General features: G+C 42.0%; 2 protein-coding genes across 2 annotated transcripts in view; one reads left to right on the top strand and one right to left on the bottom strand.

Annotated features, from left to right (window-relative positions):
• Window positions 1-1,075: 1,075 nt before the first annotated feature.
• map1lc3b (microtubule-associated protein 1 light chain 3 beta) lies at window positions 1,076-9,111 on the top strand. Its single transcript, XM_061076590.1, has 4 exons — window positions 1,076-1,356; window positions 4,646-4,701; window positions 6,126-6,232; window positions 7,006-9,111. Exons 1-4 carry the CDS (start codon window positions 1,317-1,319, stop codon window positions 7,181-7,183), a joined length of 381 nt encoding a protein of 126 aa, XP_060932573.1. The 5' UTR covers window positions 1,076-1,316; the 3' UTR covers window positions 7,184-9,111.
• A 935-nt stretch (window positions 9,112-10,046) lies between these two features.
• The window catches only part of zcchc14 (zinc finger, CCHC domain containing 14), a 24,868-nt gene continuing 20,726 nt past the window's right edge, over window positions 10,047-14,188 (bottom strand). Inside the window, exons 12-13 of the mRNA XM_061077306.1 lie at window positions 13,300-14,188; window positions 10,047-12,167 (exon numbers count right to left, since the gene is read on the bottom strand). The exon at window positions 13,300-14,188 is cut by the window's right edge and continues 293 nt beyond it. Of these exons, the coding sequence (XP_060933289.1) occupies window positions 12,112-12,167; window positions 13,300-14,188 (945 nt within the window). The 3' untranslated portion in view covers window positions 10,047-12,111. The remainder of the gene's footprint in view (window positions 12,168-13,299) is intronic.

Raw genomic sequence — 14,188 nt, 5'->3', positions numbered from 1 at the left:
CTGTTAAGTTCACCAACTCAACAGGAAGAACAGGGAGGGGCTTTATTCAGAATTAGTATTATTATTATGAGAAGAGTATAATGTTGACAGCATATTTACAGACTTACTGTTAATGTACATATTCCTACATAGAAGAAAAGCAATAATAACAAATAACAAAACTAAAAAATTTTACTTTATCATTATATCACCAGTTGTCCTTGAACTCAAATCAGGATTTAAATCATCCAATTCACTAGAGAAAAAATATTACCGTAATAACAGTAATAATAAATAATAATAATATTGTTTCTACATTAAATTGAATGATTTAAATCCTGATTTGAGTAAAGGATTAGGTAAAATTGTTTTAGTTTTGTCATTGTTATTATTACTTTTCTTCTTTGTAGGAATATGTACATGAAATGTAATAACAGTAATAATAATTACAGTAATATTTTTCTACAGTAAATTGAATGATTTAAATCCTGATTTGAGTTCTAGGATAAATGGTGAAATAACGATAAAGTAAAATTGTTTTAGTTTTGATATTTTTATTATTACTTTCCTTCTATGTAGGAATATGTACATGTACTGTAATAACAGTAATAATAATTACAGTTATATTTTTCTACAGTTAATTGAATGATTAAATCCTGATTTGAGTTCTAGTATAAATGGTGAAATAACGATAAGGTAAAATTGTTTTAGTTTTGTCATTGTTATTATTACTTTTCTTCTTTGTAGGAATATGAACATGTACAGTTAGTCTGTACAAATATGATCATAATCGTGATGATTATAATAACAGTTATAATAAAAATAATTACAATCATCATGATTATGACAATAGTTGTTCTATTATTATTATTATTTGTATTATTGTTATAATTCCTATCATGGTTATGATCATGGATTGTTTTTATTGTATCTATGTATTATTGTTGATGATATTGTTGTTTTGTTATAATGATCCTCATGATTATTGTTTTTATTATGATTATTATAAGCGACGAGAGGGGGGGGGTGCAGTAGCGAGCAGTCCGGTGACGTCACAGGTCAGCTGACTGGTTTGTTTTGCTGGCTCCAGCTCGCTGGGGATAAAAACACAGACGGAAGAAGAAGAAGAAGAAGAAGCGTCGCCACTGATCCTGCTGCAGTTTGTCTGTGGATCCACAGACCGTCAGTCCGTCAGTCCGTCTGCAGACACCCGGCTCCTGCACCCCCCCTCTCTGGCTGTTGTATAGATATATAAATATAGATATATAAATATAGTTCTATATCTCTTTTGACCGTGTGAACAGAGAGGAGCCGCCTGCTCGGGCTTTGACGCAGCGATGCCTTCAGAGAAAACCTTCAAACAAAGAAGGACGTACGGTACGTGTCTGTGTGGGTCTGTGGTGTGTGTTGTGTAGTGTGTGTCTGTTTGCGTGTGAGATTAGCCTCCGATGCTACTGATCAGCTTCACAAACACACTGTTATCTAACCAGGAGGGGGAGGGGGGGGAGGGAGCAGGCTTTAGATAGTGACCACAGGACAACTGGTTCTGTCCCAGTATGGGTCGGATTGCTCATGGGACAGAAAGCAGAGGATTTGTGTTGATGTGTGTTGGTGTGTGTTTGTGTGTGTTTGCTGCAGGCCTCTCTCTCTCTCCCCTCCCTCTCTGGGTGAGTGAGTGTTTATTTGAAACAGAAAAACAAAGTGGTGTTGAAACGAGGCAGAGAGGAGAGGAGCTGCAGGATGGGGGGGGGGAAATGGAGGACTTTAAAGACAGAGAGGACATTAGAGACAGAGGGACACACTGGGATGGGAAGTTAAAGTGACCTCACTCCTTTGTGTCCTCGTGGGTTCAGGCCTATTTAGTTTCACTTTTGTTTCAAACATTTCAACTTATTAATAATAAAACAGGATTCTACATCATAATCCTGTTTCTGTTCACCGATAAGTTTGTGTCTTTTAGTTTGTTGTGTGTCATGCACCTGGAACAAAGAGGGAACATGTTCCTTCTCCAGCTCCTGGAAAGAAACACACTTCCCAGTATGACTAACACAACACAGTAACACAACTCCCACTTCCGCCTCGGCACCTGATTGGTCCAGAGCAGCACACGTGAGCTTCCTGGCAGCAGGAGAAACACTGAGTCATGAGCAGGTCTTTGTGTGTTTTTTAAAAACTTTGTGTTATGGGAGTGAACTCAGGTGTGACACAGAAAAACACACAAAGTTTGAAAAGTATTGTCAGGTCATTATGACAAACTCACATCAAACAAAAAGGCAAAGTTAAATATATACATTGTTTCATTTGTTTATTCTGCTATATAATAACACGTTGATCCCTCTTTGTCTGTAAAAAGATAATTTCTACAGAAGTTTACCAATAATTCTACTTTGGAATAAAATACACAGAAGACAGATGTTGAGGTGTATTTATGTTTTATTGATTCAGATTTCCATCACATAGGATTATTGTTTAACTTTGATCAGTCCTGGAAAATCACGTCTTTGGTACCTAAGTCACATTTGGTTCCCTCGGTTCTGTAGAAAAACAATTAAATATAAATTACTGCTTTAGTATAAATAACTACAAATAAAAAGAAAACACAAATACACCCAAATATGTAGAGGTAATATAAAATGTTAAGATATGATAAGATGTAGGGAGAGGAAAGTAAAAACTGACACAGCAGCAAAAGGAAGTATTTATACAAACAGAATCTAGAACACATTAGATAAAGAGAGAAATACTTTTCAAATATGCAACATAAAGATAAAAGCTGTTTAAACTATGCACATATTTTCTGCATAGTTTATTATGTAAAATACACGTTTTGTAAATCTGCAAACATAAATACTGATATGTCTGTGAAAGGCTTTAATCATTATTATCTGGTTTCACGTGTTTGAAATTATTCACTTCACACGTTTCACAGTGTTAGTGACGGCCTCATGTGTGAATCGCCTTGTGTGAAAACGGGTAAAGTTACATATTTCACACAGAATCTCCCAGCTGAGTCAGGTGGTTGTTACTTATTCCAGTGTGATGACATCCGGGGGAGAAACCCACATGTTCTAGATCCTCTGCTTCCCATTTCTCTCTCTCTCTGGCTCAAAGGCTGTTTGTGGGTTTGGTCATGAGAGACGGGGACGAGTCACTGAGCGTCTCTGTCCCTCTGTCTCTCAGCTCATTCTGAATATAATGTAATCACGATACACTGTCCCACACTGTCCCACGTTTAACATGAAGTCGGCACCGTCAGGAAGACAAACATTTGTCCTCCGGAGGCAGCGTGTAATGAGTTGATTGAATCAGCTGCTCTAACAGTGGACACACAGGCCGTGTCCTCGGTGCCAGGGACGGACCAGTGCACTGCTCTGGGTCACTTTGAGGAATTATACCAAATGTTTCAGTGAAAACTGCCCAACAGTCACTTAAATTCAATCAAGTCTCACAGCTAAGTCCACATTCTCTTGTGTCAGCTGCACATTACAGGTTTGTTGTCGTACAGTTGCTGAAAATCTAACAAACAAAAGCAGATGAGAACCTGTCAGACGCACGTTTTGTCCATTTTGTCCACGAGACAACGTGGTTATTGTTGTCGTTTCAAAGTGCAGCGACAGGAAGGTGTTATCTGTTGTTTATTTTCTCCTGTTGACTTAGAATGGGGCTAAGCCTCGTGGGGGAGGAGCCTGTTCTGTCTGAGGTCACAGGAGAACAGGTCAACTAATCTGACCTGAGAGTCATCACACAGGAAACAACTTTCCACTGAGATTTAGAAACACAAAGTCACAGAAAACACAGGTTTCCTGATTGTGGATATACTGAGTTGACGTTGTGTGTGTTCAACACGTCTGCTGATGTGTGAGGGATTCAAACCTGCAAACACACACACCTGTGAGGATCAGCGTTTTTAATGAGCCTTGAGTCGTTGAAAATGGATTTTGATCCTCGATAACAAAGCCTCACATCAGCTTGTGTATATTTACATGAAACCAAGTCACATGACTCACCAAGGTAAAACACAAATACGCTGTTATGGTCACAAGCTGCTGCCTTTTACTGCTTCTATGATGGAATGGTGAAAAATAGATAGATAGATAGATAGATGGATACTTTATTAATCCAGAGGGAAATTTAGATCATCCAGTAGCTTATACAGTTAACACTTAAACACCTCACTGACATACAAACATAAATCACATACAGAGAATATATATATACAGATACAGGAATGGGATGCAATGATGTGATTGTGTCAAATATATTTCATGTATATTTCAAGCGTTGGATAGAAACAAGTATTTCCGATGTTTCTTCTTCCTTGTTGTTTCACTGGAGTCTTTGTTACTGAGAGAACTAGAGTGTAAAAATCTATTTCTTAGCTTTGTTGCTGACAGCTCCTCCCTAGAGAAAGTGATTTGACTCTCTGCTGTAGAGAAACACAGATTTCTATTTGCTCCGGGTCCATTTCAACATTCTTTTGAATATAGCCTGACCAATATTGATTTTTTTCTGTTTCTGAGTTTGCGTCTGTGACCACTTTGACCTCCTTTGTGTTTCATCAGCTGATCCTCTTAACATCCTGTATCTGTCTGTCTGTCTGTCTGTCTGTCTGTCTGTCTGTGACCCTTCACCTCCATTAACGTGTCTTTGTCTCTGTGTCCTACAGAACAGAGAGTAGAAGATGTGCGACTGATCCGGGAGCAGCACCCCAACAAGATCCCTGTGAGTTGAAACACTCGCACAGTCACACGCGTGTTATTGTCTCGATGTGGAAAACGACGTCTGAGCCTTAAAAAGCAGAAACACACCAGCGTGATGTGATGTGCGTTCGGCAGGAAGACACAAACACGTAGAGGACGGAAAATGTTACCACGTGTTTCCTGGTTGTACTGTTCATCCGAGATATTTCTGGAGCATCTTATCAGTTTAGACAAGTGCTTTCTATTGTTATTTAATAATTTAGTTTGTCAGCAGCAGCTCTTTCTGTCGCTTCCTTTTGAGAAGCGGGTGGGACTGTGTCTGTCGCTCTCCTAGCAACGACAAACAGAACGCACACCTCGAGTTTCACCACAATCAGGTGGAGTGTCACAGCGGCAGCCTCCCATCTGCCCCCCCCCCCCCCCCCGTGCAAGGCCTCTTCTCTGTGTGTGTGTGTTTCCTGTTTGCTCTCCCGAGGGTAGAAGCTGCCGTGTCGTGGTTAAGTGTTGAGGCCAGAGGCAGAAACGCTGTGTCACTGTAGCGTTGCTCCATGCAGACAGCCTCGGGGGGGGGGGCAGTCCTCTGTGTGACTGACTGATTGAAGCTCTCGGCGTGAGCAGTCTACATTTTACTGTATCGGCTTTCATTCATCCAGACCTGAGGGCAACTGCTGGAATTTCAAAATGGGCTTTTATTATTTTAAATATCAGGATTGTTGTTGTTTTAACAGGGAAAACAATTAAAAAGGGGAATTAATTAAGTTTACTATGTCACATCAGCATTCATATTAAACAAGAAGCAAATGACACAACACATGGAAGTAATCAAGGAGACAAATATATATATAATATCAAAATCCATTAAAGAATTAATTGGATGTAATTAAGTTATCCTCTGAATATGGTAGTTTTCCGAGTCTGGGTATTCATGGCCACTGATTTGACATAAACATATATATATATTATATTATATTACATCTTTCCCACTCACTGAACGTGGGATATTACCCATTGATTGATTATTTATTTAAGCCTCGGAAAACACATTGAGGAATAAGACCCTCATTTACAATGGTGCCGAGGGTACAATTAAGAGTTAATACATTGAAAGAAAAAAATAAAATAAATAAGAATGAACTAAATATGCATATATATATATATATACAGTAATACAAGGCAAAAGGTTATTACCCATAATCCCCGGCTTGCTGAACCAGAAGAGCTGCTGCTGTGACAAATCCACCGAACTCCTGCTGAATATTGATGAGATAAATTCAAGTTGCATTGTGTCACTTTAAGATTCACGAGGACACGTCAGTGAGGCGGAAGTCTCTCGTCTATTTTTACCTCTTCATCTGATCCGTGTGCTGCTCCGTCTCTATTGATCTCACCCGTCGGAGGAGGAGTAGATCAGGAAGCATTGGTTGATTGATGGTGTGAATCCTGCAGGTGATCATCGAGAGGTACAAGGGAGAGAAGCAGCTTCCCATCCTGGACAAGACCAAGTTCCTGGTGCCGGACCACGTCAACATGAGCGAACTCATCAAGATCATCAGGTAAAACTCGTCTGGTCTCCTCCTCTTTTCCTTCTCATTTCCTGTGTTTGCTTTCTCTCGTCCGTTCTCTACTTTCTTCTCCTCTTTCACCCTTCATTTTCTCTCTCTTTCTTACTTTTAGACGTTGATCCCTTCCTTATAATCCCTTTTACTATCCTCTTTTCTCATCTCACCTCCTTTCCTTTCTGTTGCCTCTCTCTCTTCCTTTCATATATTGATCCCACCTACTTTCCTCTCCTCCTCTTTCCCTTTCCTCATTTCTCTTCTCTCCACCCCTCTCTCTTTCCCTTCATATTCCTTTCATCCCCTCTCTCCTCTTCTGCTTCCAGTTCTTTACCTTCTGTTGCAAAGTCAACTGTCTTTCCTCAACTCTTAATTCCTTTTCCTTCCTTTTCCTAATTTCTGTTCTCTCCACTCTTCTCTTTCCCTTAATATTCCTTTCATCCCCTCTTCTCTTCTCCTTCCAGTTCTTTACCTTCTGTTGCAAAGTCAACTGTGTTTCCTCAACTCTTAATTCCTTTTCCTTCCTTTTCCTAATTTCTGTTCTCTCCACTCTTCTCTTTCCCTTAATATTTCTTTCATCTCCTCTCTCCTCTTCTCCTTCCAGTTCTTTACCTTCTGTTGCAAAGTCAACTGTCTTTCCTCAACTCCTAATTCCTTTCCTTCCCTCTCTTTACCACCTTTCCCTTTCTAATTACTTATATTATTTCCTCTACTTGTCTTTCTGCTGTTCTCCTCTCCTCACCCGTGTCATGTCTTTCCTCCCCCACCAGGAGGCGCCTCCAGCTGAACTCGAACCAGGCGTTCTTCCTGCTGGTGAACGGCCACAGCATGGTGTCCGTGTCGGCCGCCATCGCCGAGGTGTACGAGCGGGAGCGGGACCAAGATGGCTTCCTGTACATGGTGTACGCCTCCCAGGAGACCTTCGGCTCCGGCGCCACCTCCCAGTGAACCGCCTCCCTCCTTCTTCCACCTGGCCGGCGATTGGACAATTGTAGTTTTTAGCCCCGCCCCCCCCCGTGTCTCTTACTTACACGTTCATAGTCTCGAGTGTAAGATTTAAAACACAGACGACTGAATCTAACCACAGCGTCTGACCCGTTCTGGGCGTTAACCTCGGCAGCGTTTTGAGCCACGAGGGTCGAAACAGAGCAGGAGAGTTAAAGGAGACATGTGACGCCGGTTCAGTTCCAAACAAAAGGTTTATTCGTGAATGTTAAAGTCCTGCAGAGTTAGAAATCCTGAAGTCTGTGGTAAAGGAAGCTTCTCTCACACTGAAGCTCCTCAAACATCTCGTCAGTCGTCCAGATGATGCACCCTGGGGAATCGTGATGTCACTGTAATGGCCGACCTTTGCTTAATACACGGCCAACGACTAGTCGGTCACTCCCCTCGGACTACGAGACAGCAAAGTCCTGTCGTGTGAACCCGGCTTTAAAGAGACAGGAGCTAGAACCAGGTGTTTGAGACAGAGGCTGAAGAGAGGAGCTGCAGCGATGCTCAGTTTTAAGGAAAGTGAAACATCGGAGCTTTTAAACCTTTTCAAATCAAACTTAAGAACTTGAACACGAGCAGAATCTGTTTCCTTTAAGTCGAGCAGCCCTCAAGTCCGACCTGGACTCGGCCGATCGAGTCTTTCACCGTCTCTCTGCTTCTGTGTCGTCTCCTCTGGTGACTCGTAGTTATCTTCAGTGTTATGGTTATGTGTGTGTGTGTGTGTGCACATATTTATGTTAATGCGCACACAGGGGGGGGCGTAGGTTTGATTTTTTTAAAGTAGGGATATTAAATGAAATACAGAGGCCCCACCACTTGTCTACACACGCGTTAGCCAATGAACAAAGCTGCAGGTGTTGGGAGTCGGGCGCCAGAGGAAGCTTTCTGGATTCACGCTGTTTTTAACCAAGCTTTTTATCGCGGTGTTTGGGATTCGTAGTCTTGATTAGAGAGAGCTTTTTATTTTGCCAGGGAGAACCGCTCGTTCGTCGAAGCTTCCCCGACGTGTGTCTCGTCACATTCCCTCCATGGTTCCGTGTTTTTACCCCCCCCCGGCCTTGTAGCCCGAAGAAGCGAGTTCTCAACGGTAACAAGAAGGTTTGTTCGGAAGCTGCTTTACTCTTGAAACGGATGATTGTCGATTGCAAATTATAAAAAAGGATTTCCTTGGTGTACAGATGATCATATCTCTGGATATTAAACGGGTTCCGCTGCGAGTGTAACCAAGTTGAGTTTGGACCGACTACAAGGAGCATGTTCTGATTGCATGTGTGAACAGAGGATGATGGTGTTTCTGTAAATGCTGATGAGGGGAGAAGGTTCACGTCACCTTATTGTTTCTTCACGTAATGGAAGATGTGATCTATGAAAGGAGGAAGGTCCTGGAACCCGGGCAGGTTGACGAGCGTCCACTGTCTCTTTCTGTCCCTTTGACCCACAGGGGGGGGGGGGCATGGTCGCTCTGGTCCTTCCACCTGCCCGCTTGGTTTCTAAGGGCTGCACCTTAAAAGCAAACATTTTAAATCTATAGTCTATAGTTTATTTCCTTCAGTGGGTTTCTGTGCTGTTGTGCTTTTCCTCCTCCGCCATCTTTTTTTTTTTTTTAAAGAAATCTAAGATTTAGCTGCTTTTATATCGCAGTATTTTATCGTTTTTCTTTCTTTTTTTTTATTTAATGTGATTTTCATGTCTTCGCTGTCTCCAGTTTGGTGGAGGTGACTTTTTCTTCCTGATAAGTGAAGGTCGCCGCGTGTTTGTAACAGAGGGGCGGAGCCTGCGCCTCCGTTTCACACACGTCCACAAACAGCAATATCACACAGCCTACTATTGTGTATTTATGTTGGTATTTTGTAAACAATAAAAGACAGGAAAAAATGAAAATTCCGAGTTTGTTGTGGTGTTCTCTTTGCCGATTAGAATTCAAAACACTTATCAATACTATACACAGTTCTCATAAGAGCAATATACAATGAAAAAGCAAGAGATCTGATAAATGAAATTATTTATTTCTACAATAAATAAAGATTCAAGCATTATTCACTGAAATATGAATGAAAAACTTGAATGCAATTTTAAAGAAAGTGGGAAAAAAACTTCATCCAAGACTCTGGCTCCTCCACTAAGTTTAAAATGAGTTTAGTAGTGTTTGAACCTCTCACCTCAGACAGCAGCTTTCCATCAAGTCTTAATCTTTATAGTTTTGTGTGATTCTGCCAACAAACAAAACAAAAACATATCCTCCTTTGCAAAAGTAATAAAAAGTTTTTTAGCTGCCAACAGTTCTTGTTCATCTTTCTTTGGGCGGGGAAATCTGAAAAATGTCTGACACCATGAAACTCAAAGATTAATCATTGTTATTATAAGATGTCAAATATTTGGCCTTTTTGATAAAAAAAAATTGCTTGACCGTTCATTTTAATCAATTTCTTATCAGCCAAAACACTCACAACAATCCTGCTCAGGAATCCAGTTAACACACGTCATGTGGAAACTTCCAGGTCAGAGTCACTGAGACATTTCAATCAATTCCAGCAGTTAAATGTTGACTTTAAAATTAATTAAAGTTATTAAACTGATCTAGTATAAAGAATTATTCAGATTTACATGCAGACAGAGACTGACTACACATAATACAAGTGTAGATCTGTAACTAAAGTGGATTTCGGATCTAGATAGTTCACACAAACACAAACACACATTTTCATAAGCCTTTTTCATAGTCGACATATTGACGTGTCACAGCAGAAACAGTTGTATGTTTATTATAATCCATAAAGTGAATAAATAAACAACATGGACGATGTGATGAAAGGCAGAAACTGGCATTTTTTTTATTATTCAAATGTTTTTTTCCCTCAAACTTCAGATAAAGTTGTAAAACACACAAAACAATAAAAAACAGAAAATCTGTCCAACAAACGAACATGATTTTTATAAACTTGGCACAAATATTTCAAAAGCAGGTTTTACTGAAGATGAAGCAACTCGATGCAGCTTGACTGAGAAGTGGAGAAACGCTGGAGCTCTTTGTAAAAAAGTTTTTCTTTGGTACAAAAAAGAACAATATTAAAGTTTAAGGCACTTTTCTCTTTTTCTTTGTGACTAGAGACACAGTTGAAATTTAAATAGACGTAACAGTTCATTCTCAGTCAGATCCTGACAACACAATACAAAAGCACATTGTCCAAGTTACACAAACCGATTGTTCATTATTTACTCTTTTAAATAAACGTCCCGTGCGGCTCCAGGGGAACGGATTCATCTGAAGGACCGGCTGTCCTCGTGTCTGTAGAACTCCGGGTCCGGCCCAGCAGCTCACTCACAGCCACACACTCCAACTCCCTGTGAGACCTTTTTAATAAACAACCTGGTTTTAATCTGACGCAAACACTCTACAAATTAATTACAAAAGGACGCAGCTCCATCACGTCTGGAGCGAGAGAACGAGTCGAGCTGGAAGAAGAATCAGCACTTTTGAAATGTTTATCTCCTCTTTGAAATGCAACAGGCACACTGGTGTAAACTGGAGATGCAGCTGCCGACTGAGAGTCTTCAGTTAGAAGCAGGAGCGGAGAGAAGAGGAGAGGTAGAGAAGAGAAGAGAAGAGAAGATCGTCCACACGTGATCGGTTCAGCTGAAGGAGAAACCTGGAGGAGAAGGTGCAGCGCTGAGATCCTCAGCTTCCACACGGACGTTTACACTGTGTCCCTGGACAGATATCTGTGTCTGTGTCTGTGTTGGCAATATGTAAACGATGCAGAAAATATTTGGTTTTGTATTTGACATAAAAATGTTTATTTTCTTGCTTCTAGTTCTAGATATTTGGTTGTTTTTGTGTGCTTTTGGTTAAACTGTAAAACATCAAACCTCAATGTACATTTCTTTGTCAGAAGGGTTTGAGAACGACATCTTTGGAATCACAGTTAATGTAGGAATTCATTTGTCTTTAGTGCTGTAAATAACCTGCAGAAAATTAAATTAATAACAACGTTTAGCTGCTTCTATAAAGTGAAATGGACAGTGAAGTTTTAAAGTGGCGGTTTGATCGTCTTTGCATGTTTTGCATCATCTACTGTTTACTATGGCCGAGGGGGGTGGGACACTGAACGCCTCATAAATAAAGTGCTGCTCATAGATGCACTGTATGAATATGTGTGTGAATGTGTGAAAGGCAATAAACTGTACTGTAAAGCACTTTGAGAGGTGATCAAGACTATTAAAGATCTATATGAATACAGGAGATTTACCATTTAAAACAGTTCTCTATTTTGACTTCTCATATAACTAAGAAAAGTAGAATACACTATATCATATAATGAGTGTGTTGTGTGGCAGTGGGACACAGCTCTGAACGAATCAAACGACGTACAGAAGAATCCAGGTTTTAAAGCTGAGTATCAACAGAAAACGGTAGATTCTCACCGTTTCCAGTCTGTCTCTAGACTAGAAGATGCGTTTTGTGATTTAGAACAAGTTGTTTGCAGGACGTCACCAGGAAGCTGCAGTGCTGAGCCTTTGGTTTGTGAACCAGCGATGCTCAGTGATTAATCTGAGTCTCTCTCTGGTGAAGGTAACGTGTCTGATGTCTGTTTCCTCTGTGGATGAGTCAGAGTTTAGTCTCTGAAATGAAGCATGGCAGAGTTTTACAAATCCCACCTCTCCTTGGGACCTTTGTATCTGAGGAGATCTGAGGAGGGAGGAGAAGTAATCCGATCAGAAAGGCTCCATCCGGCTCTCGTCTCTCTTATCTGCTGCAGAAGAATTCAAAAGGAAAGAAGAGGTCTCTGCCTGTCAGTCTGTGTGCTCGTCCCTTTGTCTCCGTCCAGCAGGAACACGAGGTGCAGGTGTGTCGGGAGGACGACGGGTCGGATCCCAGCTGCTGGTCAGTCCCCCGAGTCCTTAGTGTCCGAGCGGGGGGTGTACTTCAGCCGAAACGTCCCTGTGAGACACAGGCAGAGACACTCAGGGGCTGAGGTGAAGCTTTGACTCAGACCAAAATGTTTCAGTTTCATTTAAACATCTAGTGTTAGAGCCAGTTTAGAAACAGATCTCAAATCAACCTGCACCAAATTACACAGACTCATAGAAACCAGTCGCCTTGATTTGCCTGATTTCTTTCATCGAGATCCATGAATTATTCTCAGAGAAATCTCATAATTTTAAAGATTAAAGATGTAAATAAAATGTCTTAGATTTTGTTTAATCCTGTTTACGGACAAATAAATAAATAAACCAACATACAAATGGACGTTGTGAAAACATAATTTCCTTGATAAAGGTAGAAATCATCTTAAAAGCAGCCTTGGAACTAAAGTGATAACAAATTGAAAACTGTAGAAGGGAAATTAATATTGAGGCAAATGAAAGTTTCAAGTTTGTGTTAAGAAAAACAAAACAAAGCAGAACATGTTTTTAACGATTCTATTTCAAGACATAAAAAGTGAATAAAATTATAATTTGGTAAATGTAATTATTTGGTTGTTAAAGGGACTCTTACCTTTGTTGCATTTTTACACTTTTTTTGGATAAGGTTAAATTGGTATTAATAAGGTAATGACACTCTAAAATGCAAGACAGACCCACCAGGAGTAAAAACAAACAATTATTTCACTCTCATAATATTTAGTGAAAACTTCAACCAATAAAATTCTTCGGACCGAAGGACCTTATTGGCCGACAGACCTGTCTGTTTGCTGCATGGACATGCAGGTTTTCCGTCTGCTTCTTGTGGCGCATTCGGGCCCGTCATCAAGGCATGTGAATGTGAATGTATATAACTTACCGAATCCATTGCTTTGGTAAACAAAAACTCACGTGCGTGTGCGGAGGCAGTAGGTGGTAAGTCTGCTTGTAAATAAAGTTTCTTCAAAAAAACACCGCGGATGGGAACGAGGGGGTGGGGCATTGGAGGAAGGCGGGATGATTTGAATGTGCTGTAATTCTCAAATGCAACAAAGGTAAGAGTCCCTTTAATGCGTCTTTTCTTTGAAATTTAATTGATTAATAATTTTTATTTATTTCTCTTGATGATTTTGATAAACAGTAAATGAAGTGGCTCTCTGCAGACTCACCTTGCTGCACTGACTCCATGGGCGGCTGTTTGCAGTCCTCGGCTCGGTGTCCGTTCGCGCCACAGTTATAACACGACAGGCTGCCCGCCGCCCGCTTCTGGCCTACGTTTCCCATGATGCCGTGCGGCTGGTAGAACCCAAAGCCCTGCTGCTGGTCATGTGACACAGGGCTGTGGCGGTAGAGGGGCGGAGGCATCATCATGGGGTAGGAGAAGGGCGTGGAGCCGGTGGCGCCGGGCGAGGCCAGCAGGGGGCTGAGGTGGAGGAGGTGACCCAGGGTGAAGAGGGAGGGGCCGGCCGAGAAGGGCTGCAGGTAGCCCGCCGCGGCGTAACCAGGCAACGTTCCATAGGCGCCGCAGTTCCCCCGACAACCACAGGAGCTGCAAACGCACACGGAAGGGGTGTGGCCTGAGTTCTGATCCAATGAGGAGGCAGAGGACGGCGAGGGGGAGGGGCTGGAGGTCGGCTGGGCGGGGTAGTACGTGTTTCCGGGTACCGCGGCCACAGGAACACTGCTGGTCGCCATGGCAACAAAGCCACCACCCAAACTCCCAGAGAGTGAGCCGGTCTTTGTGGAGGGACAGGAGGAGGAGAAAGAAGAGAAGGAGGAAGAGGAGGAGGAGGAGTAAGAAGAGAAGGAGGAAGAGGAGGAAGAAGGAGGATAGGAGTAGTATCCGGACGGAGAGGGGGATGAGGAGGAGGACAGGTGGAAGTGGAGAGGGGGGTGGGATACGTGGTGGAGGCTGTTGGAGGTGGAGGTCAGAGCCGAGCTGGTTTCCACCATCAGACCCACGGCGCCCCCCCCGAGCCCCGGACCGAACCCCCCCACCGCCACCCCCCCCGCCGGCAGACCCGAACCCAGCGGCTTCATCCGGTCCTCCGTGCACAG

Source organism: Limanda limanda, chromosome 8, assembly GCF_963576545.1.
Source record: "Limanda limanda chromosome 8, fLimLim1.1, whole genome shotgun sequence".
NCBI classification, from domain to species: domain Eukaryota; kingdom Metazoa; phylum Chordata; class Actinopteri; order Pleuronectiformes; family Pleuronectidae; genus Limanda; species Limanda limanda.
The sequence above is the reverse complement of the archived record's forward strand: the minus strand, read 5'-3'. Positions and strand labels throughout refer to the sequence as shown.

Coding starts and splice junctions, on each gene's coding strand:
- map1lc3b (XM_061076590.1), top strand. CDS start 1,317: ATGCCTTCAGAGAAAACCTTCAAACAAAGAAGGACGTACG. Junction 1,357..4,645: donor CAAACAAAGAAGGACGTACG/GTACGTGTCTGT, acceptor TGTGTCCTACAG/AACAGAGAGTAGAAGATGTG. Junction 4,702..6,125: donor AGCACCCCAACAAGATCCCT/GTGAGTTGAAAC, acceptor TGAATCCTGCAG/GTGATCATCGAGAGGTACAA.